This window comes from Candoia aspera, chromosome 2 (genome assembly GCF_035149785.1).
Source record: "Candoia aspera isolate rCanAsp1 chromosome 2, rCanAsp1.hap2, whole genome shotgun sequence".
Lineage (NCBI taxonomy): Eukaryota > Metazoa > Chordata > Lepidosauria > Squamata > Boidae > Candoia > Candoia aspera.
The window spans coordinates 152,296,699-152,322,464 of NC_086154.1; the positions used below are offsets into that span (position 1 = coordinate 152,296,699).

At 45.1% G+C, this 25,766-nt stretch overlaps 1 protein-coding gene across 2 annotated transcripts in view; it reads left to right on the forward strand.

Annotated features, from left to right (window-relative positions):
• The window catches only part of PDE4A (phosphodiesterase 4A), a 106,065-nt gene that overhangs the window by 12,897 nt on the left and 67,402 nt on the right, over nt 1-25,766 (forward strand). Inside the window, exon 1 of one of the 2 annotated variants that reach the window (XM_063294326.1) lies at nt 18,725-18,913. The exons of the other annotated variant lie outside the window; for it this stretch is intronic. Coding sequence (XP_063150396.1) covers nt 18,777-18,913 — 137 coding nt within the window. The 5' untranslated portion in view covers nt 18,725-18,776. Of the gene's footprint in view, nt 1-18,724; nt 18,914-25,766 lie in introns of those variants that run through there. 2 annotated transcript variants of the gene reach the window in all.

Sequence of the window (25,766 nt, forward strand, 5' to 3'; positions counted from 1 at the left end):
TGCAAAGTGGAGGGCATGGGACTTCTTCTTTTATGTGCCTGGCTGGCTGTTCTGGGACTCTTGTGCAGAAAAATTGTGGTGGAGTTGAATACATTCCCAAGAGGGCCCCACACAGAAAACCCAAAGCCAGCTGTGCCCCTTTGATCAGTCTGTGCCATAATGTAGATGGGCAGTGGGCTTCGCTTGACTAAAACCCAGCTTTCTGATTTACCTACTCCAGTTACCTTTTAGCCCACATCCTGGCTAAAGATTAACTGTGAGGTTTACAGAAAACTAGGAGGAAAGCCAACTCTCTCATGGAAACACACACTTACCTTTAAGAAACACATTACCCAGAAGGGCATTTCGCCCAGAAGTAGAGGCAGATCAGAAGATAAAGAATTCAGAACAGTTGACACTCAGCTGGGTCTTCCTCACAACTGCAAGGCTCTGCTTTCCTCCAGCATGTAAGGTGGTACAAAAATATGCCAGCCTGCTTTGCACTGCCCGTATTGCATAGCTTGATTCTGTTTCAGCAAGAAAAGGTGGAGCACTGCTGGCTTCAGAGATTTAATGTGGGAGATAAATGGGTGTTCAGCTTTATCCACCCAGGAGCTGCCCCCCCCCCAAAATCAGGCACTGCTTTATCTGAAAGAACCACCCCCTACTGCAGTGACTGACTGCATGTTGGTGGGGTGGCCTGCCCATTAAAGCAGGCAATGTTCTCCTGCTGTACCAAGCCAACTCCCCATCACCCAGGTCAAGAGATGGAGCACATGATCAGCAGGGCAAGCGGGCCCTTCCTAGTAAAGCTGCAGAGGGCTGGCAACGTGACCAGGCTGATCCATGTGGGGTGATCCATGTGTAATGCCTGCTTTGCTGGGCAGGCCCTCCCTGCTTGCACACATCAGGTGCTACTTTATCTGCTTTATCTGATATGCAGCCACATAGTTTCTACCTGGCTAAAGCAGCAGCTGTTTAGGGGAGGGGGATGCCTGGTAAAGCAGGAAGAGATGACTTGATCAAGGGGGGGAGTTTCCCTGCCACGGTGCTGTCCCCACCATGCAGATCAGCCTGGAAAGGTCTTCTGGGCATACGTTTGGAAACATGTCCAGTGGCTTTCGGATACATATTTAAAAAAAACAAAACCCTGAGCGGTTGTTTTTGTGCAGGATGTTTTAGGCTAAGAAAAATGATTAGCAAGGCATCTTCTTACCTCCCTGAGTAGGCTGAAGGATGGAACTGGTCCCCTGTGCAAGCACCGAGTCATGTCTGACCCTTTGGAGGGTCGCTGCTTTCATGGCGTTTTCTTGGCAGACTGTAGCGGAGGCTCCTGTGGTGGTTATTTCTCAAGATAGGGCACTAGTGCCCCCACTTTCCCTTCTGAATCTTTCTTTCTTCCTTTTTTCTTTTCTGCCCTCCACCAGCTCTTCACAAAGCAGACTTGTTGTTTTGGCCACCTCCCTTGATCCCTTCTTAACATGCGGGTGGATCTTTCCTCTCCCCCAGCCTTTGTTCCTAATCCATGCTCAGAGACCACCTAGAAGTCTGTTTTCAGTGCATGGATTAATGCCCATCAAGTGGTTTGTTTGAACTGTATTGTTGTTGCCAGGGGGTGGGGGAGTAGTGGGTTTCATATTTGGGGTTTTATTTTTTGTAAGCTGCCCAGAGTCACCGTGGGTGAGTTGGGTGACCATACAAATCTCTTTAATAAAATAAAATAAAATAAAATAAATAAAAGGATGAAGGCCCTGAAAAAGCAACCCCTGAACAAGAGGAGTGTCTCATCCTCAAGAGACTCTTGCTTCACTTGGCTGAGGCTTATGGGAATGGTAGTCCAAGATGAATAAATCTTTCTCTTTAAACCTCCCACTGGGATTAAAGAGAGGGATGAGATCCCTGGTCAACCATGAAGCTGAGTTGGGGGCAGGGGAGGGTGTGAGAAGAAAAGCCTCTACTTGAGCTCCGTGGAGGAAGGGCAGGATAGGAACCCAATGCTCAGTGCTTCCCGCCATGGAAAACACCACTGCTGCTTCCCTGAGCCAGTGAACGGGCTCTCCCGGATGGGGGAAGCAACGTGTGCAGCAGTCGAGGGGCTGGGCTTTATTATTTATTTATTTATTTCATGTATTTAAATGTATTAGCCCATGAACTTGGACCCCAAATGTGGCCTTATTTGCCCTTCAAGCTAGCCTGCAGCCTTCAGAAGTGGTCAAGTAGGGGTGCAGCTCTTCTCCCCCAGGTTGAAGGAGGCGCCCAGATCCTCAAGAACCAACCTGGGCGTCTTCTGCCCATGGAGTGAGGGGAGGGGGGAGTCTTTTACCTGGAAACACCTGTATTGTTGTTTTCTATCCTTTAACGGCTGACAGCCCTGTGGAGAAAGCGCTTGGCGTGTTTTACTGTACGTTGGCCTCAGTGTTTTATCAATAAATTAGAGGGTGTGCTTGTGGGTCCTGAAGGTGGAAGGAAGCCCTGCCTTGTCTTAAACTGACTTGCCATTCGCCTCCCCTTCACGCTTTCAATACAGCCCACTCAGGCCAGGGCGAAAGCCAGCCAGCCAGCCAGCCGCTTCTGAAATGCACTAATTTGTATTTAGCGCTAGGGGGCCTAGGAGGGAAAGACATCAGCAAACGTATATAAAATAATACCTTTTATACCAGTTACCACAGTGGAACAGCTGGAAATGGGCGTGCATGTTAATTTGTTATGTATTTGCTGGATATGAACTTTAGATGCCACTGATGTGTGTAATGTCAACAATGGCAACAGGGTGTTTTTTTTTACTATACTTTAAAAGGTGTTTTATTTATTTATTTATTTATTTATTTATTTATTTATTTATTTATCCAATTTGTCCCCACCCACCTCCTCCCATTGGGGGACTCTATATTATATTATAATATAGTAATTCTACATTATACTTTAAAGTATGCTTTAAAGTATGCCTGTCCCTGAGAGTAAGGAGAATGTTCCTGTGTTGTTTGCTTACTGTATTTCTAGTGTTATTCTCAAGCCTCAAAATGAGGTTTTTGAGTTACATTTTGATAGCCAACTGTTTAGAAAAGATTTTATTTTTTAAAAGGGTATGAAAAATTGGTTGTAAACATATACCAGAACCCCAGCAACATTTCTGTCTGTTGAAAAATAGCATCTTCACCATCCTATAAAGAAACAATCGATCTTGTGGTTTGCTTGGGGGGGTTTTACAACACAAGGAGCTTGCTCTGAACCGAAATATTTTGGAAGGAAAGAGGCATTCAACAATGTCACCCAGCTTCAAGAGACTAGCCTTATATGGTGCCTCTGGGTGGTGCTTGGTGTCCTTACCAGTCCAAGACCCTTGGGCGGCTCTTCCATCTTTCTCTCCATAATGGCTTTGGGGATCTGGTGTGTGTGTGTGTGAGTGAAGAACAAAAGTAGCAGTAAAAAAACATGGCAGAGTGATAGGAGATCTGGAACATACATTTACGTATACGTATACGTATACGTATACGTATACGTATACATATACATATACATACGCACACACACACACACACTTCCCATAAAGTTATATCCTTAGGCTAACCCATGAATTGGTGCCTTTCAGTTAAATGGGGCACCCTTCTCAGATAAGGCATTAATTAAAGTTGCTGAGCTGTTGATGGTTGCTAGAGATGAAGTTGTATTTTCAGATTCCTTTCCTCTATGAAGTAACCAGCCTGGTATTATTAAAGTTATGTTTAGAGGAAGGATGGGCAATTTTTTAAGCCCTGGGATCACATGCAGCAATGAGTGGTAAACCAGGGATTGTATCTGCCTGCATGGGTGGTTGCGTGTGGGCAAAGAAGCAAATATGGGTATGCACACTCCCACTGAAATACACACACACTTCTCCCCTCCTTCCTCATTTCAGGTACCTTAAACTCCCCTTGTGCCCCCCCCCCCGCCCCCATCATGCCAAGAGATTGCTTCCCTTCTCCTCTCCACCCATCAGCTAAATGCGGATGTGAGGGAAGCACCCACTTAAAGTCTTGGGAGTTGGAAATTTGATGGTGGCTTCTGAGAATGTGTGCTGGTTCCATGCTGTGCTTTGAATGGCCGTGTGCATCCCACAGGTTATCCATACTCCTGATGTAAAGAAAGGAATTAACCTGTTGAGAAATTACAAAGACGCTGGCATACGCAGAGGAGCTATATTAATCTAAACCTGTTATGAGCCACCCACACGGAGCCCCTCCAGTGTAGCCTCAGGAGGTAGATGTGGCCTGGCCATATTCCCTCAGCTTCCTCCCTGCCAGGCTGGGCTCAGCCTGTGCGAGAGGCATCTGAGGAGTGTCGTCACCACACCTTCTTCATGAATTAGACTGATGACAACTGTGGGGTGGGGGTGGGTGGCAGCCATGGTGGTTTCCACAGGAGTAAAAAGAAAAGTTTGGGAAGGAAAGAGAGAGCATACTGGTTCCAGCCATCTTGTTCCATACTGATGCACCCCTCCCCGCCCCCCAAATCATTATAAAAGATTGAGAAGGGAGCTGAGTGTTGAGCCAGTGAAGTTTTGAGAAAACCCCCTCCATTACACCCCCTTCCCCATTTTTTTATATTAAGAGCTTGCTATTAAGATTATGACAGCCAATTTGGTGTAGTGGTTAAGGCATCAGGCTAGAAACAGGAGATTGTGAGTTCTAGTCCCCCCTTAGGCACAAAGCCAGCTGGGTGACCTTGGGCCAGTCTCAGCCCTGGGAGGGAGGCCAGGGCAAACCACTTCTGAAAAACCTTGCCAAGAATATTGCAGGGACTAGTCCAGGCAGTCACCAGGAGTCAAAACTGACTCGAAGGAACAAAAAAAAAAAGATTATAATTCTAAACTTAATCTCTCCTTTGAATTAAGCTCATCTGATGACTTCATGGGCACAGAAATCATTTCCAATTGCCTGGTGGATGTTCTGGTGGTCTCCTATCCTGATATTTTAGATTTATTTTTCATTATAACAATTATATAATGCTAATTACCCATAGATTAAAGGGGTCCAATGCTGCTTAACTTTCTGAGATCCACCAAGGTCAGCTTTATACTACCCCAGCTATAGATACCACTGGAGAAAACACCTGTTCATTTTGGAGTACATACATCACATAAAGCCTTCATGTGGTTTGGTTTTGTCTTAATGTATTATGTGAACCCAGTTATTGTGGTTTGTAAATGTGGAGAGCCACAGAGATGACCTTGGAGAAACTATGCGGCGACAGTTACAAAAACATACTGTATTTTAAGCCCAGAAATGAAGAAGAACCACACATATAAATTGTATTAGAATTTTTCAATACAATAAAAGCATACAAAATAAACAGAAGATTAAGAAAGAAAAGAATATAGAAAAAAAGAAAAATTAAAGGAGAAGAAAACGTTAAATTATGCCTTCTGCTCGTCTTTCTATCGGTAATTGTCATCTTATTCTTTCCCCTTCCTCTTTGACCCTTTTTAATCCCTGAATGCAGAAATCATCAATTCAATCTTTTCTCCTTCCAATAAGAAGTCCATATAAGGTTTCCAGTCTTTCAAACTAGTCAGCATCACAATTTCCACAATTTCAGTCAATTTTATAATCCGGTCTTCCACTGTGGGGCTGTAGCCTGTCTCAGTTAAGTAGAATTCCAGTCATTCTTGCAGAGTCTTTTTCCAGACCTGGCCTACCTTGAAGGGCTGACAGTAAACAATGGTTATGGCCCACTATGTTGTGTGAACCCAGCCCATGACATATAAAGGTCTAAGTGCCTAACCTGCAGGATCTTTGCTGTAGGAGTCGCTCCAGTTACTAGGCAATCACAGTTAAGTAAGCTATGGCTAAGGATAAAATGTGAACTCAGTGATAAACACAGATAGCACTTGACTGAAAAAAGTATTTGGTCTCACAACAAGCTGAAAGGAAATGCTGCTTTATATGATTTAACTATTAAAGAGGGCCAGTGGAAGTTTTCTTCTCAGAGCAAACAGCAGCTATTCTGGGAGCGGGGAGGAACTTGGGGGTCTAAAGACAGGACATGTCAATCTGGACTCTCCTCTGGCATTCCAGAAGTATTCATGCACTGTTGTCCTCCCAACACTTGGAACTAAAGTGCATTCTTGTCAGCTGCTCATAACTTCTCCTAATTGGCTCTAAAATGTTCAGCAGATGCAATAGTAAATACTTCCCCAGGATCATGAAATATAAAGGTCTAAGTGCCTAACTTGCAGAATCTTTTCTGTACGAGTCACTCGTTACTAGGCAATCAGTTACTCCTCTTGGCCACCAGGTGGCAGCGGTACTCTTTTTCCCAGATATTTGGCTGCTGCTTTTCTTAAGAAAAAGAGACCTTGGAGAGGATGGGGAGGGGAGTGTGCATGAGTTCCTTCTCTGCCAGAGCTTCTTCATTTCCCTCTCCTGAGTAGTTCTCACATCTCTTGAAATTAAACAAAAGAAAAACTCAAGGTATTTTGCTGTGGTCTGGAAGGAGCCTGAGCAGTGGCAGGCAATTTTAATCAAGTCCAGAAGTGGGCTGTGAAGCTGGAAATCTGTTTGTTCACCTAAGAGAAACAGCCCTGATCCTGTCTTTTAGAGGAAATGAGGTTGGTTGGTTGGTTTGTAATGAGGTCCATGGCTGAATAGGGACTTGAACCCAAGTCTCTAGTCCAAGTCCAGCACCTTACAGGTAGTCATCACTTAACAACCACAATTGGGATTGGAATTTCAGTTACTAAACAAAGCAGTCATTAAGAGAATCTGACCTGATTCTATGACCTTTTTTGCGGCGGTCATTAAGCAAATCACCATGGGTGTTAAGCAAACCGCATGTTCATTAAGTGAACCACATGGTTCCCCATTGATTTTGCTTGCCAGAAGCTGGCTGGAAAGTCGAAAATGGCAATCACATGGCCAGGGGATGCTACAACAGTCGTAAATGCCAACTGGTTGCCAAGTGCCCAAACCATGATCATGTGACCACGGGGATGCTGTGATTGTCATAAGTGTGAGGAGCAGTCATAAGTCAGTTTTTTCAGCATTGTCGTAAGACCAAACAATCAGTAATTGAATGGTTGTTAAGCGAGGACTACCTCTATCACTCTAGTCAGCACATGGCTCTCTTAACCCTCTTGCTATACAGTGCTGCATTGTCTCTCTTGCTGTGTAGGTCTCTCCCTCACACATAACCCACCACCCCAGCTGGCAGCCCTACCAGTGATAGACTGGAAAAGGAAAAAGGCTTATTGGTTTTTCTCAAATTCCCCCAACAACAGGACCCACTGCTGTGCTGGATGGGTATGGTGGAAGTTGCAATGCAGATGGAAGACATTGGAGCGGGGAAGAAATTATGCAGTTGTGACTTAAGAAACGTACCTTGCCTACACGCTCAGCCCTTTGTATCAGGAGAGGAAGTAGCAAACGCATGAGCCAAACTTGCCTGCCCATTATCAACTCTCCTATTTTAGAACAGAGGATTGCTGGAACCTGGCAGGGGCAGGGGCTGCAGCGGGAACCCTGCAGGGTTTTGTCAGTCTGTGTTTCAGTCCTGTTGTCTGCTTCTGAGATGCAACTTTCTCTTGGGCAATTAGTAGAGTGGATGGTCCTTGTATCAGGGATGGAAGACCTTCTTCCTTAGATGGCTTTAAGATCCTTCTCTCTGCTTTCCAAAAGAGTGGTGGTTGTTATGGTAGGCAGGATCTGCAGAACACAAGAAGGGCCAGCTCAGCCACTGAATCTAAAAGCAGAGTCTCCAGTAGGTAATTTCTGTCCCAGGAATATAATCTTTATTTGTGTTTGGCCATTCAGGGGCCACATGCTTCAATGCCACCATAGCCAATTCTGTGCATCAGAATCTCAGAGATAAGCGCCCTTGTCCAGCATGCATAGGATAGCAGCTTTGGAGAGTAAAATATGGAAATCTGCAAAGATGAAAGCATAGTCAGTGCTGTAACTGACCCTTGTTCATATGTGGGAATGAAATCTCTGCATATCTGTGGCTTTCAACATTTACTAACCAAATAGAATCCTTTCCTGTAGAGGCTTGCCTGTGCATAACTAAAGCCTTAGGACTGTTGTAAGCTTCCTATGGATTCCCAGGTCACTGGCTCTTGTAGGCAGTGAGCAGTTTATTGCTGGGAAAAATTAATTGTTGCAAACAATTCTTTTCTTCCCAGAAAGTTTGTTCTTAAAACAATGATTAAAAATGATTTTCAGTCTTGGTTAATGTGTAGTAGCAAAAAGTGTCCATTAGAGGGTAGCACAGTATCATTTGTGTAACCAAGCCTGAGGTCTGGGTTGCCTTCCTGTTCTGTTCTGTTGAAAACTTTGAAAGATCTGTGCTATGAGATACTTCTCTCTAGTCACTTCTTCCAGGTGACATTTGGAGCAACCCTAATACTGCTTTGCCAGAAATATAGTCTTTTCTGTGGGATTAGCCATCTGAGCTCATCAGTCTCCATTCAGGAGCAACTTAATTCTTTACTTCAGCTGCAGGGGTCCCCTTAGAGCCCCATCTAGAACTAAAGATTACTGCTGAATTTCTACCTCAGGAAGAAGGGAATGCTCCAAAGCAAATATTTTGCAGGTCTGTAGAGTTCATGGAACAAAAAACTCATTCCAGGCTCCTCTGTGGGCCTGAATACATATTTATTTTTTAGATTTTTTAGATTTATATCCCTCTTTTCTCTAGGGGAGTAGGGCACTTTCACTGAGATTTAATTTTATCCTTGCAACAACAGCCTTATGGGAAGGTAGGGCTACGAGGGAGTGAAGGGCCAGTGACCTTCCATGGCTGGACTAGAACCTGGGTCACTCCTGTCCAACACCTTAACCACTATACCATATCGACTTTTTCTTCAACTACCCCTCAAATAAGCTAGGTTTACAAATCCTGATTATTAAAAACTTGAATCTTTCTCAGTATTAACCATGGAGAGAATTAAGTTCTGACCTAAAACTTCAGAGTTCCCAAATCCCAACTGCAAAATGTCCAGAGAAGCAGTAGGTGGCAGCAAAAAGATATAAAGGGTCCTGTTGGACTCTTTGCTGCCATCTGGTGGTCCCTCAAATTCCTGCACCCCAGATCTGGCAGCCCTAGTAAATGTATACTTATTTATTTATTGGCCTTTATTTATGAGGTAGCCCGATTAAAACTTAATCAGAGGCTGTAGACTTGACTGCAAGCAGGTCTGTTATCTATGGCACTATAGCTGCCCTGTGGATGTGGTGCCAGGTGAACAAAGGTGCAGATGTACATGATGTAGAATTATGGTTGAAGCTCCTGTGGTTGGGTTAAAAGCAGCAGGCTTGTGGAACTGGGGGAGAAATATTCTTTTTAAATCATTCGTACCATTGCTATAACAAGACAGAGGAAAACACTTTGGGGGAGAAAGGGCTTTGGTCAAGAAGAAAAAACGAAGTGTCCTTCAGTCCCACAGCCATGGTTTGGTGCCCTAGTCCAGATCTATTTCTGACTTATTGAAAGCACAAATGTGGGAGGTGCCACCCAAAGAACCCAGTGCCTTCCAGTGGTTGGCCACAGAAGAGGACAGGATTAAGAATGAGGAGCTGAGCTGAGCATGATGCAAAATCTCTAGTCCAGATGTTTGGAATGCTGTTTTTTTCTTAGTTCAGGTAGGGATGCTTTATATGCAATTAGCTGATTTTTTCAGGGGCTTCAGGCGGAGCTCTGAAGACATTAAAAGTCTGTCTCCTGGCAATGACGTCATTATACAGTGCGGGTTCAATGTGGAAGGCTCCTCTGCCTCTCTCCAGGATGCTCCCATCCTATTCCGGGACATTTTTGTTGTTGTTCAATGTTACTTTGCAAACTGGGAGTTTTCCTATGCCCGTTGATAACCTTCCCTGATGCACGCATTTAATCATGTTGGCTACCAAAGGATCTTGGCATGAAGAACAGAGATACCCATGAGTATCTCAGTACCTATGAGTATCCCTGTGCCAGTTCTGTTGCAGGAAAATGCACTTTCTCTACCCTCAGGGGTAGGGCAGAACTTCCTGGACATTCCTTGCTCCAGCATACCCTCCAACCCTCTTGATGGCGTTAGTCAGTTCCACACACACGATGGTTGAATAAGCATGATTTTTGAATGTTGATGGCAAAGGAAGAGGCAGATTTGGCCTAATGAGCAAAGGCCACGCAAAAGTTCTCCCAGTCCAGCACTCCTGAAACAAGTGAGAGCTGCTTGTTCCAAGAAGTGCTTTTGTCAAATATTAATGATTAGCAATGGGGGACACCGTATTTTCTACCCTGGGCTCTTCCTGCCCCTCCCTGCCTTTGCTCTCATGGCTTTTAACAGAAAATACCTGGTTTCTTGGCTGTGGGGTTTATGGAAACTGCTGTAGTAAGATCATCATGGTCTGTTTAGCTAATATATGGGAAGAAGATGTTGTTTCATCCTTCCGTCTCCCATGACCTATGAGGTCTCAGCCAAACAGCTGCTGCTGTGGTTTGCTTGCTCCCACCCCACTGCAGCTGGCTATCTTTGGGGAACACACCAGAAATCTCTTCAGGCAGGTCAGCCAAATTTGAGGTTTTTAGATGTTGCCTCCTCCAGTCTCGTAAAAACAAAAAGGAGGGGTCTGTGCTGAGTCTTTGCATTAGATACACCACCCAGTTCATTCTGCCATGGAAAGAATCTTGTTTTTTTTTTTTTAAAACCTGCTTTTCTTGGAAACTCAGTTTTTATTTTGAAACACAGAACACATTTCTATTGATGGTAGATGAACATTTAGAAACACATCTGAGTTGTGCAGCAAGATCTTTGAAAGGGTTACGCCTGGCTGTAAAGGCAAGCACATCACGTAGCAAACCGTTTTGGCCCACTAGTGTTCCTTCATGTAAGGCCCTCTATGATGAAAAATGTCCCCAAATCAGGCTCACGAACAAAGTAAGTGCATGCAGGCAGGTAATACTTTATCTCAAACGTGAGATACAGTCTTGAAACAGATGCTTCAGTTCTTTGTTTTTTGTTGTTTATTCGTTTAGTCGCTTCCGACTCTTCATGACTTCATGGACCAGCCCACGCCAGAGCTTCCTGTCGGTCGTCAACACCCCCAGCTCCCCCAGGGACAAGTCCGTCACCTCTAGAATATCATCCATCCACCTTGCCCTTGGTCGGCCCCTCTTCCTTTTGCCCTCCACTCTCCCTAGCATCAGCATCTTCTCCAGGGTGTCCTGTCTTCTCATGATGTGGCCAAAGTATTTCAGTTTTGCCTTTAATCTCATTCCCTCAAGTGAGCAGTCTGGCTTTATTTCCTGGAGGATGGACTGGTTTGATCTTTTTGCAGTCCAAGGCACTCTCAGAATTTTCCTCCAACACCACAGTTCCAAAGCATCAATCTTCCTTCTCTCAGCCTTCCTTATGGTCCAGCTCTCGCAGCCATATGTTACTACGGGGAACACCATTGCTTTAACTAGGTGGACCTTTGTTGTCAGTGTGACGTCTCTGCTCTTAACTATTTTATCGAGATTTGTCATTGCTCTTCTCCCAAGGATTAAGCGTCTTCTGATTTCCTGACTGCAGTCAGCATCTGCAGTCATCTTCGCACCTAGAAATACGAAGTCTTTCACTGCGTCTACATTTTCTCCCTCTATTTGCCAGTTATCAATCAAGCTGGTTGCCATAATCTTGGTTTTTTTGAGGTTTAGCTGCAAGCCAGCTTTTGCACTTTCTTCTTTCACCTTCATCATAAGGCTCCTCAGTTCCTCTTCGCTTTCAGCCATCAAAGTGGTATCATCTGCATATCTGAGATTGTTAATGTTTCTTCCAGCAATTTTAACTCCAGCCTTGGATTCCTCCAGCCCAGCTTGTCGCATGATGTGTTCTGCGTACAAGTTGAATAGGTAGGGTGAGAGTATACAGCCCTGCCATACTTCTTTCCCAATCTTAAACCAGTCCGTTGTTCTGTGGTCTGTTCTTACTGTTGCTACTTGGTCGTTATAGAGATTCCTCAGGAGGCAGACAAGATGACTTGGTATCCCCATACCGCTAAGAACTTGCCACAATTTGTTATGGTCCACACAGTCAAAGGCTTTAGAATAGTCAATAAAACAGAAATAGATATTTTTCTGAAACTCCCTGGCCTTTTCCATTATCCAGTGGATATTGGCAATTTGGTCCCTAGTTCCTCTGCCTTTTCTAAACCCAGCTTGTACATCTGGCAATTCTCGCTCCATGAGTTGCTGAAGTCTACCTTGCAGGATCTTGAGCATTACCTTACTGGCATGTGAAATGAGTGCCACTGTTTGATAGTTTGAACATTCTTTAGTGTTCCCCTTTTTTGGTATGGGGATATAAGTTGATTTTTTCCAATCTGATGGCCATTCTTGTGTTTTCCAAATTTGCTGGCATATAGCATGCATTACCTTGACAGCATCATCTCGCAAGATTTTGAACAGTTCAGCTGGGATGCCGTCATCTCCTGCTGCCTTGTTATTAGCAATGCTTCTTAAGGCCCATTCAACCTCACTCTTCAGGATGTCTGGCTCTAGCTCACTGACCACACCGTCAAAGCTATCCCCGATATTGTTATCCTTCCTATACAGTCTTCTGTATATTCTTGCCACCTTTTCTTGATCTCTTCTTCTTCTGTTAGGTCCTTGCCATCTTTGTTTTTGATCATACCCATTTTTGCCTGGAATTTACCTCCGATGTTTCTAATTTTCTGGAAGAGGTCTCTTGTCCTTCCTATTCTATTGTCTTCTTCCACTTCCGGGCATTGCTTGTTTAAATATAATTCCTTATCTCTTCTGGCTAACCTCTGGAATTTTGCATTTAATTGGGCATATCTCCCCCTATCACTGTTGCCTTTTGCTTTCCTTCTTTCTTGGGCTACTTCTAGTGTCTCAGCAGACAGCCATTTTGCCTTCTTGGTTTTCTCTTTCTTTGGGATGTATTTTGTTGCCGCCTCCTGAACAATGTTGCGAACTTCTGTCCATAGTTCTTCCGGGACCCTATCTCCTAAGTCCAGTCCCTTAAATCGATTCTTCACCTCCACTGCATATTCCTTAGGAATATTAGTGAGCTCATATCTAGCTGATCTGTGGGTCTTCCCTAATCTCTTTAGTCTGATCCTAAATTGTGCAATAAGAAGTTCGTGATCGGAACTACAGTCAGCTCCAGATCTTGTTTTTACCGACTGTATAGATGTCCGCCACCTTTGGCTGCAAAGGATGTAGTCAATCTGATTTCGGTGTTGTCCATCTGGGGAAGTCCATGTATAAAGCCGTCTCTTAGGTTGCTGGAAGAGAGTGTTTGTTATGCACATTGAGTTGTCTTGGCAAAATTCTATCAGCCTATGTCCTGCTTCGTTTTGTTCTCCCAGGCCATGCTTACCTGTAATTCGAGGTGTCATTTGACTGCCCACCTTAGCATTCCAGTCTCCCGTGATGAAAATAACATCTCTTTTAGGCGTGTTGTCCAGTAGGTGCTGCAGATCCTCATAGAACTGCTCTACTTCAGCTTCTTCAGCATCTGTGGTTGGGGCGTATATTTGGATCACTGTGATGTTAGATGGCTTGCCCTGAATTCGAATTGAGATCATTCTATCGTTTTTTGGATTGTATCCGAGCACTGCTTTAGCCACTTTACTATTAATTATGAAGGCTACTCCATTTCTTCTGTGGTCCTCTTGTCCACAGTAGTAGATCTGGTGGTCATTTGATGTGAAGTGGCCCATTCCAGTCCATTTCAGTTCACTGACGCCCAAAATGCCTATCTTTAATCTTGACATCTCAGCAATAACCACATCCAAATTCAGTTCTTAGTTTTTGCTATTCACTCTTTTGGAGGAGGAATTGGATAAAACATTTGGGGAGAAATCTGGTGCACCCTTGTGTATGAGCTTAGCTCTTCCCTCAGCCTATCTAATACTTGGGAATTCTGAGGACAAATCTGAGACCCTGCAAACAAAAATGTTGTTATTGTTGTGGGTGGTAGCAACGGCATTTCTGTTCTACTTTTTCTCTGAGAGTTCAAGGTAGCTTACATGGGAGAATCCCCTAATTTTATTCCTGCAACAACAAGTGGATTCACAAGAGTGGCTTGCGTAGTCCTCCAATGAAATCTGTGGTCAAGAGAAGATTTCCACCTGGATCTCCCTGGTCCAGTTTTGATGCATTCGTGGAAAACATGGGGACAGAAGGACACCCCCCCCCCAAGCATGATGTCTTAACTATGCTCCAACAGCTGTAGCAGCTCTAATGGTCCTTATTCCAAGCATGCTTGTGTACCTAGAAACCTAAAGGTTTCCTCTTCCCTTGGGTGTGAGCATTTCTCTGGAAACTTGCTAAGATGGCCTTTTCAACTAGAAATGAGTCAGAGATGCCATTTGACCTTGCTACTTTTTTCCTAAGAATAACATGTGGGATCTATTGGCACATCTCAAACCAGTCCTGTACTGGTATTATGGCCAGTGAAATGGAAATGAGATATAATTGGGCTGGCTTCCTCACCTGTCATGGAGACTGAGGCATGGCTTTAAACTTGATTCACCCAAGGGCAAGCAACTGCAGCCACTAAACCATGTTCTGACCTGGAAAAGGGTTCCTTCCTGCTTCAGAAAGATGACTGGGAATTCCAGAAAGGTTGAGCAATTCAAGAGAACTTACAGTTCACCTGATGCTATCAGGACCATTAAGGACACCAGGAAGGGAAGAGACTGTATGTTTCAGATCAGCCATTAGCTCTCTACCCTCCCACCCACTCTCTCTAAGACACTTGTAACCTGCTGTGGGCTGAAGGCTCGGTGGCGGTGCGTTAAGGAGGCAGAAGCTTTGTATGTTTTTAAGGGAGAACTGTGATGCACAATGACAGGAAGTGACTTGCTAAGGTTCACAGAGTGACTCAGTGGCAAAGCCAGGAAGTGGAGATAATGCCCTGAGCATTACCGGGGAGAGGGGGCGCTTTCACTTTTTGTTCTTGGAATCAGAAGACAGCCCCACTCTCAGTGGCATTTAACCCTGAGTTTAGGGTTAGATAAACCCTAACTTAGATACGGTTAGATAGAGGTTATCTAATCAATACCCTTTAAGAATTTGGAGAGTTCAGAATGAGTCCCCTCTGGTCAACTCCGGGGTCCCATTTCCTTCCCATCCGGGGTCACCCCTTCCCATCAACCTCAGGGAAGCTGGAATCCTCAGGACTCCTTAGAACTTAGAATTCCTTAGAACTGGAATCCCCCCGCCAGCTTCTTCTTTCATGAGGCTTTAGAAATCCCGGTTGAGTAGGGATCACAATCTGAAGCTCTTCAGGATCCATGGAGGTGGCTTCAAGGCTTTTTCCACAGAGGATACAAATTAAGCCACTTGCGTACAGTCACCCACACATCCCTGCTAAGCCAAGCCAAGCCAAGGGCACTTCCTGCCGTTCCAGGTGCCAGGTCAACTCTGGGCATAGAGACACCAACCCCCAAGCCAGCCCACCCAGGTTGTCTCTCTTTGGCAGGAGATACAGGATGGGCTACAGGACCCATCCCAGCAATGGGAACCCTGGGCTGCCTTGCTGCATCCTTTGATTGCATCTTTTATATAGCAAGCCTGCAATCCGGATGCACATTTCCAGCACAAAGTAGTGAGAAATAGAAGCCAGTAAAAGTTATGCCTCCAGGGCTACCAAACAGAGGAAGCCAAATGGTGCTAAGCAGAAAGTGCTGTCCTTAGCTTTTCTTAACTGCCTAGGAGAAGAAGAGTTTGGCAGCATGCGCCAAGTGACTGTAGCGAGTGTCCCGCTGACACACAGTTCTGTGCAGGGAGCAGCAGAGTGATTGTTGCCATGAGATGATGGAACCAACTCCCCACGTGCATCAAATGTGTTTCACAGAAAGCACAAGGTGGGAAGCCAGATATTACTAGATTACAACCACGATCAGCTGTCTGATGAGAATGAGGGGGGTTACAGAGTCTAGCAATATTTGAAGGTCCACACAATAGCTGGAAGGCTGTTGCCTGTGTTCTTGCTGCATCCAGTAGTGACCAGCCATATAAGTTCAGAAAACGTAGTTGGGACGTGAGGTCTCCAGCTTTTGTTATTCAACAGAATAACAGAATTAAGCAGAATCAAACTTACAGTTAGCATGTGAGTGTCTCCAGCTTCTGTTCTTCAGAGCCATGCTTCCTGAACATGCAGGTTCTATTTATTTGTCATTGTTGATTATTGATGCCTGAGACACCCTCCTTCTTCCCCCAGAACCAGTCCTCTGACCACCCATGGTGGGAGTTTGCTGGTTAGAACTTTGCAAAGTGTCATCAGGATGTGATTTGACAAAGAGGAGACAAAGAATCTAGTGTTTTTGTGCCCCTCTAAGGATATGTGCCTCCCATCCTTCCGAGGTCAGTAAAACGAGGACCCAGCTTGCCGGGGAAGGTGACGACTGGGGAAGGCAGTGGCAAACCACCCCGCTATAGTCTGCCAAGCGGCGTCCCCCCAAAGGGTCAGACATGACTCGGTGCTCGCACAGGGGACCTTTCACCTTTCACAAGGATATGTGCACCTTGTCTCAAGGGTGTGTGTAAACTAACCTTGTAAGAGCCAGTCCCATTCATTAACTCGCCTCCACAGCCAGAGGCACAGAGGGAACCTTGTGGCAGATGGATTCCTCTTGGGAAAGAACTTAGTGGTCACCCTTTAGTAAATAAGTGGGTGGGACATTAGGGAAGTAGTTTCAAAACCTGAACTGGAGTATTTAGATCCTGACCCCAGGAAAATAGAAGACATTCCTTCCTTTTCTTTTCTCTTCTCCGACACCTTTTCTTGATTTGCTGCTTTCCCCATGTGTTTTTATGGGGTTTTACTTCATAAAATACATGCGTAAAGCACTGTGACAAGGATTCACTTTTGCAACAGATTTCCTGGATTACATATGCAGTTTCATCTCTCTGCCAACAGTTGTGTGCTTATTTATAATTATTGTTTTCATTTACTGATTATGAAGTATGTGATTCCATACATAGAAAACAGCACATCAAATTCTCAACTCTGAGACTGGCCATGGGCTTAAGTGGCTTTCATAAAAGACAAATCTCTGGAGGATGAGGACCTAACTATGTATGGCTGTTAGGACTCTCTGTTTTGGAGATGATAGAGTTCAGGATGCCAAGCGTAAAGGGCACTGCTTTCACATTCAGCTCAACAATGCCCACAGCAGTATGACTAGCTATTGTTGGAAACAGATTATGGTCCAAGTTTGCACTCCTGTTTGTTTTTAATATTTGTAGGCCGCATTTTAGAATAAAGCCCTTTCTTGTTCTCTTTGAGACAAAAGCTCAGTGTATTCAGTAATATTCCAAGCATAATACTATATGAAACAGCAATCAAAATGGTATCTTTATTGCTTTTTTAATACTCTGACAGTGTATATATCCAAGTGTAGCTATTGTGCTAATGGCAGCTAAATGGATAACTAATAAAGCTTTGCAGCTTTGCGCAGAGGCAGGAGTATAGCATCTGTCTGCAACTATTTAAAGCAGCCAAGTCCTGGGAAAAGATGTCACTGCTTTAAGGTGCTACAGGTTTATGTGGCCCCCTGTGCATTCCCAGGTGTTGTACAGTGCTAGTAATTCATGGCTAGAATGCTCATCCATCATTTGTGGAAAACTCTGATATTTGCATATATGGATGTTCAGCACTGGTACTTGACTATAATAGATACTCCAACTTCCAGCCACACATTATTAAACCGTAGTTGGTTTAGTTCTGGTTTGGTACATTGCAATCAGCCATTGTGGTTTAATGTGTATCACATCTGGGCCACTATGGTTTGTTCAAGAAACTGGTTAAGTCAAGGCTAGCACCATAGGTAGCCTCCATCTCAGTATCAAAGCTAGGCAGTTTTAAAATGTTGAGAGACCCACCCCTAATTTAGGGAAGACCCAGATGAGAGGCTTCCCAGGTAGGAGTAACATGGGACCACTGAAGGATTGATTTGCTTGCTTGCTCTGTCAGATGTTTGAAATAATATAGTGCAAACTATTAAGAATATTTATATTTTATTCCTGCTTGGCAAGTTGTATACTGGAAAAAAAGGGAAAGAATGACCTTATGACCCTCTTTTCCAAACCCAAATTTGGAGAGTCAGGTTACTGAGTGGAAAGCAATGAAATCTGCACAGGCTTAGTGACACTTCAGCTTGGTATCAAAGAACAAATGCTGGAGTAAAGAAAAGGAATTCATATACTCCATATTAAACCTTGGCTGTAACGGTTGGCTGTGGAATCTGGGTCGAAAGGAGATAGCGCCACAATGGGATTTCTTTCCAAGTAGGAACAAGGAACGCTGTCTTGCACCAAAGCTCTGTTTATGCGGACCGACAGCGTTTTTCCGGTAGGTCAGGCTTAACCTGGAGGGGTCGGGGGTGGGCCTCTGTAGGCAAAGCACGTGCCCTGCCCTGAGTTTAACAACTTTCTCTCCGTAGCACCCTCGCGGAGGACAGCGCAGGAGCGTTTTTCCTGCGGGAGAAAAAGAAGGACTGCGCCTTCCAAGACCCGCGAGTCCCGTGCCCTCGCTGCGCTCCTGGCTACCTTTCCGTATTCCTCAGCAGGACCCTGCGCTCCGGCGCCGGGCTTTCTAGATCGCAATTCCCCCCCCGCCCCCTCCGCCCCAAACACCGCCACCTCCACTGCCAGCGCCTCCTCCTCCTCCTCCTCCTCCGGCCCGAACTCCCTGGCGCTGCCCAGCGCGCTGGGGATTTTCGGGAACCGCGGCAGCCGCTCAGAGACTCGGGCGACTTCGGGGCTCCGGAGCCGAGTCTGGGGACGCCTTTCTTCCTCCATGAGTGGCGTCTCTCTCGAGCTCTTTCATGCCAGCCAAGGCCTTCGCGCCGCCTCGGTTCCTCGGGCTCCCGCCGGGTCACCAACGTGCCACCGAGGTGGACATGCATTTCTCCTTCAGCGAGGAGGACATTAAGCGGCACCGGCTGTTGGCGAAGTCGGTGAGGTCGGTCAATTCAGCCTCGGAGTTTCCGGGAGGAGGGAGGAAGCTGCGGTTGTGCGGCTTGCAAAGGAGTGGGATCGAGGGATGTGGCAGAAATTCGCGCAGACGGGGTCTGCGGGCAGCTGGCTTCCTGGCTTGGGGAGCGGGGGGAGCAGAGCTTCCGTTCTGCCCCTCATTCAAGCTTTTATTAATCCTGTTTCAAAGGGGGCTCAGCAAAGTCTCTGGATGTGGTGGATAGGGCCACCTCTCCAGAAGTCTTCCAAGATGTGGAGTGAGACCTACTTAGTCTCCTTCTTGGTGATCCTGGTCAGGGGTCTCTGGCAGGGCTGTGAAGTTATATGCTATTTCTGACACCCATAAAGTTTTCTACTGTAACTCAGTCTCAAGCAGCGGTGTGTAGGGCTTCACAAAACCACAACTGCCAAGAGGCCTTCAGGATTGCAGCAGTTTATAAACGTGATTAGTTAGCTAGCCAACTCCATTTTAGCCTACCATGCTGTGCAGACCCAGCCCATGTGGTACTTTTTATTCAATGTTTTATATAAAAGGACATTGAGAATAAATCATGATTCTGTTATGGTCTTGCAAAGCAAGCTACTGTGTCTCTGCACCCAATAACCTTCTCAAGGGTAGTTGGGGCCCAGCAGGCTCTGAAAAGTTGAATTGGGAAGCACAGTTGTCAGGTGGTAATCATTTTCATCGGTATTTGGATAATACCTTTCAAAATGCGTTTGTGTTGCTCATCTGGCCAAGGCAGCCATCCCTTGAACTGCAGGAAGAACTGAGCTCCTTATCTAGAGTATATTTTCTGTGTACTGTTGTACTGTTTATTGAATATCGTGGTTGATTTTTTTAAAACATGTTGTTAGCTTACCTGAAAACACACGTTTGTTGAGAGGTGGCATAAGTAACAAAGAAGATACAGTAAATTCATTTTATTCTGGCTAGAGGGTTGCAGGCTCTCTGGTGCCCTCCGTGCCAGGGTTAAATGCCCATTCAGACTTGGCTGCCACTAAGATTCATTGGAAATAACCCCTTTGAGGTCCTGGAGCTGCCTTTCTTGTCCACTGGCTGGAAGGAACACCCTTCCCAAGTGAAGGGGGACACATCTGTCGGTGTCTGTGGCTCCTGGCTTCAGCCCTTCTCTGACAAGCACCACCTCTTTTTGCGTGCACGTTGAGCAGGGAATCTCTGGACCATGTGCCAGAAGGTCTGTCTGTCTGTCACCGTCTGCCGTAAGGTCTGTGTGGCTCGGTCCACCTTGAGAAAGATCCAAGTCGTATCTGCTCTGGGCAAGCGGTCAACCCCAGCTTACATTCTCTCCCCTTTTGGGTCACTCTCTCTTTCCTTCCTTATTCCCTCCATCTTCTTATTCCTGTGAAAATAGGTGCAATTTCCCATCAGTCTCCTCTTTTGTCTGTTGCCTTGCATAGGACGTAGCTGGGATGTTCCAAGAATGTGTCATCAGTAGCATTAAGTGTCTGCACCAGTTTTGGACGAGGTTTGCTACACGATAAGAAAGAGGGATTGGTAGGCTTTATATTAGGGGTCACATGAGGATAAAGGATGGGCAATGTGGGCCAGGCTAATGGCTGTATGGAAGAGAGGCTGTCAGTTTTAATTGTGATCTAGGCAACAGAACAGAATACAGAATCTAGGTGGTCTCCTTGATCTGGTACCCATCTCTTAAATTCAGTTCTCTAGAGGAAATAATAAAGCCCTCTCCTTCTGTATCTGATCTGAGCAGAATTCAAAAAGAATTCTGTCCCTTATCTGTGAATATGGAAACACTGTATCTACACCATATGACATGTTTATGCGCTGTCTCTGGAGACCCAAATAAACCAGGTATCATAAACATTTAGATCAGGCTTCCCCAACTACATGTCTTCAGGTTACATGTGCTACAACCCCCATCATAACTAACCATTATTGTGGCAGTTGTAGTCCCATAGATCTCAAGGGCACAGGAAGCATACCTAGAAGCATGTGGATGTACAGAAAAACCCTACCCCAAAATGAGATATCACTCCTCCCATTAAGAAAATCAAACAGCTGAGTTTCAGTACCCTACCCTGGCAGCTGTTGTCCCTGCTTTCCTCGCAGATTAGAGATGCCTCTGCCAGGACTTTTGCTGCCATAGGCAAATGTAATCATCGCAGATGGCAGCACCTAACAACTTTGGCTGCTCTTGAAAAATGCTAAGCAGGGTCCAGCCTGGTGAGTAATTGGATGGGAGGCTCCCAGGGCTGTAGGGACATTGGAAAAAAAAATACCCAAAGAACGATATGGAACGTCTGTGAAGTCACCAGAAGTGAAGTCAAGTGAGGCAAATCCCCTTTCTCTCTCTAGTCTCAGCATATGCAGAGCGGCATGACCATAGTGAGAGCCAGTTTGGTGTAGTGGTGAAGGCACCAGGCTAGAAACCGGGAGACGGTGAGTTCTAGTCCTGCCTTAAGCATGAAAGCCAGCTGGGGGACATTGGGCCAGTCACTCTCCCTCAGCCCTAGGAAGGAGGCAGGGGCAAACCATTTCTGAAAATCTTGCCAAGAACACTGCAGGGACTAGTCCAGGTAGTTGCCTGGAGTCAACGCTGACTCAAAGGTGCGTGCGCGCACACACACAATTAATTACCACAGTATGCATCAAGCAGTCTACTTCAGTGGGGAACCCCTGTTTTCAGATTCTTGCTGAGATAATTGCCCCTCTCATAAGGGCTTCAGCTGACTCATGTATCATTTCTCCTAGGTACCTAGCCCAGGCAGGCATTCCTGGAATAATAATAATAATTATTATTATTATTTTATCCTGCCTTTTTTATATATAACGAACTCAAGGCAGCGAACATACCTATCACTCCCACCTCCTATTTTCCCCACATCAACAGCCCTGTGAGGTGAGTTGGGCTGAGAGTGAGTGACTGGCCCAAGGTCACCCAGCCGGCTCTCATGCCTAAGGCGGGACTAGAACTCTCAGTCTCCTGGTTTTTATTTGTTTTATTTATTTATTTAAAACATTTATATAGCCACCCGTCTTGTACCAAACTCTGGGTGGCCCACAACCAAGAGAGAAAACCACATCTATGTACAATAAAAATATTAAAACCTGGCACCATAACTAAACTTAGCTCACCCTATCCTGTGGTTTCTGGGCCAGCCCCTTAACCACTATGCCAAACTGGCTCTCCGTAATTGGCTCTTCCCTAATTGGATTAATCGGACCAGCACCCCCGACCCTCCTGCTCTGAGACCTGCTGGGCTCCATGTCCCTTTCAGATTCCTGCCTTAAGCTACAGCACTGTTCCTTCAGACCCTGAAAGTTAAGAGTTAAGGCTGCCCTATGTAGCTGGATGGGCTGTGAGACTTTGATCCTCCCACGCCATCCTGGGCTCCAATGTCTGTGGTTTTTCTTCAAGAAAAGCCTTACATAGATTTCAACTTTTTGGGCAGCACAAGCAAGCCCCCAGTTGGGCTATGCAGTTTATCTATTGTAAGAAACTGTTGTGTGGTGCCTGACAAATAAATCGGTATGTCAGGAGCATGCATCAGAACCCACTTCTGTAAATGCTGTCATGTCAACTGAGCAAATGCTGAGCACAGATAGCATATATACTCAGGTGCAGAAATGGGTTTCCATTTTCCAAGTAGGAGAACAGAAGGAACACAATAGAAGCCCAGAAGTTAAGCAAGAAAAGAACAGTAATATATCCTGAATTTTGAGATTTTGTTCCATCAGCTATGAATCATGGAAGGATCTATGGAGCTTTTATAGCCCGCCCCTTGCATGTCTACTCAGGATTAAATCCCAACTGAATTCAGTAAGGCTCAGCTTTTGTAAGTGGATATAGCAGTCTTCTCCATCCTGGGCACCTTGCAGATGTCTGGAATACCTATTGTTAAGAATTCTGGGAGTTGAAGTTTACATATCTCAAGATTCAGGAAGGAAGGGTGAGGCATAGGACTGGAGATTAAATCTTGCTTTGGGGCTGCTCTTCTGATTTTGCTTCCCACCTGTCTCTTGAAGGTGTTGTAGTTGTGCATACGTTCTCTACAATTGGTGCTGAAGTTCTTGCGCACAACCGCAGAGAAATGAAGGCATTTGCAGAACAGCGAGTAATCCATGTTAGTAAAGCTGTTTATGGATTTGATGCATGAAAAACTTCCAAGTGGATTTTATCTCTTGTCTTCTGCAAAGAGCAGCAGTATTGTTCATTGTCCAGTTTCCCTAGTTTATGATGATGTAGACCAGTTCCTGCCTGAGACTCCATCAAGCCTTGGTAACAAGAGCTAATTTTCCTTCCTGCATAGGTTTGTGCCCATATGGGTTATGCCATCGTGGTTTCATGTCCATTGCATGGTTCTTAACTACTTTCCGTGCAAACTGAAGAATTCTGTAAGGCCTCAGCCCTACACTGCATGCTTACTAGAGCATGAGCCCAGCTGACCTCCACAGACCTAATTTCCGAATAAACATGCTATCTCTATGTTAATAGTAGAATGGAGTTTTCCTTCCATAGTTTTCCATAGTTTCCAATCTGCACCAAGTTGCTAAAGTCCATTCTTCCTTTTTCTTTTCCTTCCATTTTCCTTGGCAACCCCCTCTGACAAGCAAGTTTAGAGAGAGCTGTCATTAGTGCATTGCCTGCTTAGCCGGGCAGGACAGAGAAACGCCAAAGAGGAAACCAGAGACGAGGAGCTATATTTAAGTTCTGGGGAAGTGGCCTGCTGTGTAACGCTGCATCCCATCTTGGGCACTGTTTCTTCAGAAGCTCAGTCCCAAGTTCTTTATTTTTCAGTCTCCTTCTCTGAACAATCTGAGGGAACCTTTTCTGGGTTCCTCCAGCTAGACCAAAGCATGTATGAAAGACTTGTGCAGATGTGGGGAAAGGATCCAAGGGGGAGTAGGTGCAAGCATGAGGCTTGACGTCCCAGCCAGCTGAGAATGGAACTCCGATTCCACTTGGATGATGCCCAGGAGAATTGATGACGCACTCGGTTGGGGCTGTTGTCTCAATTCTCTCTGGTCTCCCATTAAATAGTTGGCCTCTCACCAGTGAGGGTCTGTCCAAAGAATCCAAGGCAGGGAGCACAGCCCTGCGTAGGCAATGCAAAACCTAAAAACAAAGACAGGAAGGGGGATGGCAAAAGGTTTTAAGGCACTGGAAGTGGTGGGAGAAGGGCACTGGTTCCCTGTGGTGGTTTTTAGCTGTCTCCTTTAGTCTGACAGGCTTTGGGAACAGTACAGATGTTTGCCAAACCTGCTTAAAAGGGATGAAAGTGGGATAAGCATATAAGCCAGCTGCCAAAATCTCTCTTTTAAAACACGCTCAGCGGTTGGGGGAAGGGGGAACCTACTGTATCTTGAGCTTTGTTTCAGTAATATTTTATTTCAGTTGTTTCATAAATTGGGCAACCAATGCTCACATTCAGACTAGTGCTTTTCTACTTGCTAGGCGGTTGGAAATGAAAATATTTTTCTCTCCGTAAATAAAAAAGCCAGAAACGTCTTTTTTTCCCCCAAGTTCAATGGCTAGGGAAGGGGCCTTATATTGCTTAAAAGGACAGTCATCCCCCCTGCTCTCCATAACTACAGCCTTGAAAAAGAGACTTAAATTGTTTTAAAAGTGATTTTAAAGTTTTTATGAGCCATCCGAGAAGGCCTTAGGTCAGTGGCAAGTTTGGGCTGCAGAATGGCCCAGTTCAGTGATTGAAAAAACTTCCCTCCGCAGTTTTTGGCAGTGCCACTTGGATTTAACAGTAGTGAACTGTTGATCTGCTTTGGTATTTTTTATGCTCAACATTGAGCCCCGGCACTTCATTTTAGAGGGACTGGCACTAAGGGTAGAATGCTGTACAGGCTTTGCACGCAGAAGATCCACAGTTCCTCACCTGTTGAAAGGGTCACCTGCTGAACTGGGAAAGATTCCCATTAGAAATTTTGAACTTTTTTAATCTTGAAGCTCATGTTTAACACAAACATAGATCTCTTTAATTTTTTGTCAAGAATTTCTAAGTAGTCATGCCACTAATAGGACATACTGTGACTTTCTGAAAGTTTTTCCTAACTTACCAGCTGAAGTCAAATGCTTTTGCTTGGAGTAAATCAGCTGAAATCCCCAAATTGCTGGCGGGAGGGAAGGGCAATGTGTATTGCTTGCCTACTGCTGAGCTGGCTTATACATTAAAGAGAGGGTCTGTTGATGACGCTGAGGTGGGTTTCAGTTGCTTTTCCAACTTATTGTAAACGTCTGTCAGGCCTATTTAACACCGAAAGAGAAATAAGCATAACTGAAAGAAGAAGGAAATTAGATATCCTCAATTCTTCCTTCTTTGAGTCATGCATTGATGTTTGCATGGTTGTCGCCTTCCTAGTCTAACTCTGCCAAACGGCATAGTTTGATTGCGGCATTGGCAGCTAGAGAGCAGAACTCTTTTTCAGTATTGAGGATTGTGGTTTAGCCTGCGTTGCTCATCATGACCATTCTTGCTTTCTGAATGTTGGACTCAGAGGATATGTAAGGTCTGCTTGCACGAGCATCCACTGCTGGAGCTCCAACAGATTATTGACTGATCCGCTTGGCATACATTTGTAGTGGAGATTTGCCATGGTGTAACACCATAGGGATAGCTGCATCTCCTGCCCTGCAAAATAGTTCCCTAGACCAAGAGTGTACGCTCCTTTTTAATTAACCATTGGGGTATTATTCTGTGAAGCAGAAGGCAGGCCCAAAAGCTGCCCAGAAGGGCATGATGTCTTGCAATCTATTGGGACAACTTTCCATTCATCCTTTGGTGAGGATTTATTTGTTGTTTTGAAGAATGTCCAGTGTATTCATTATACAGTGTTCATTAACTGG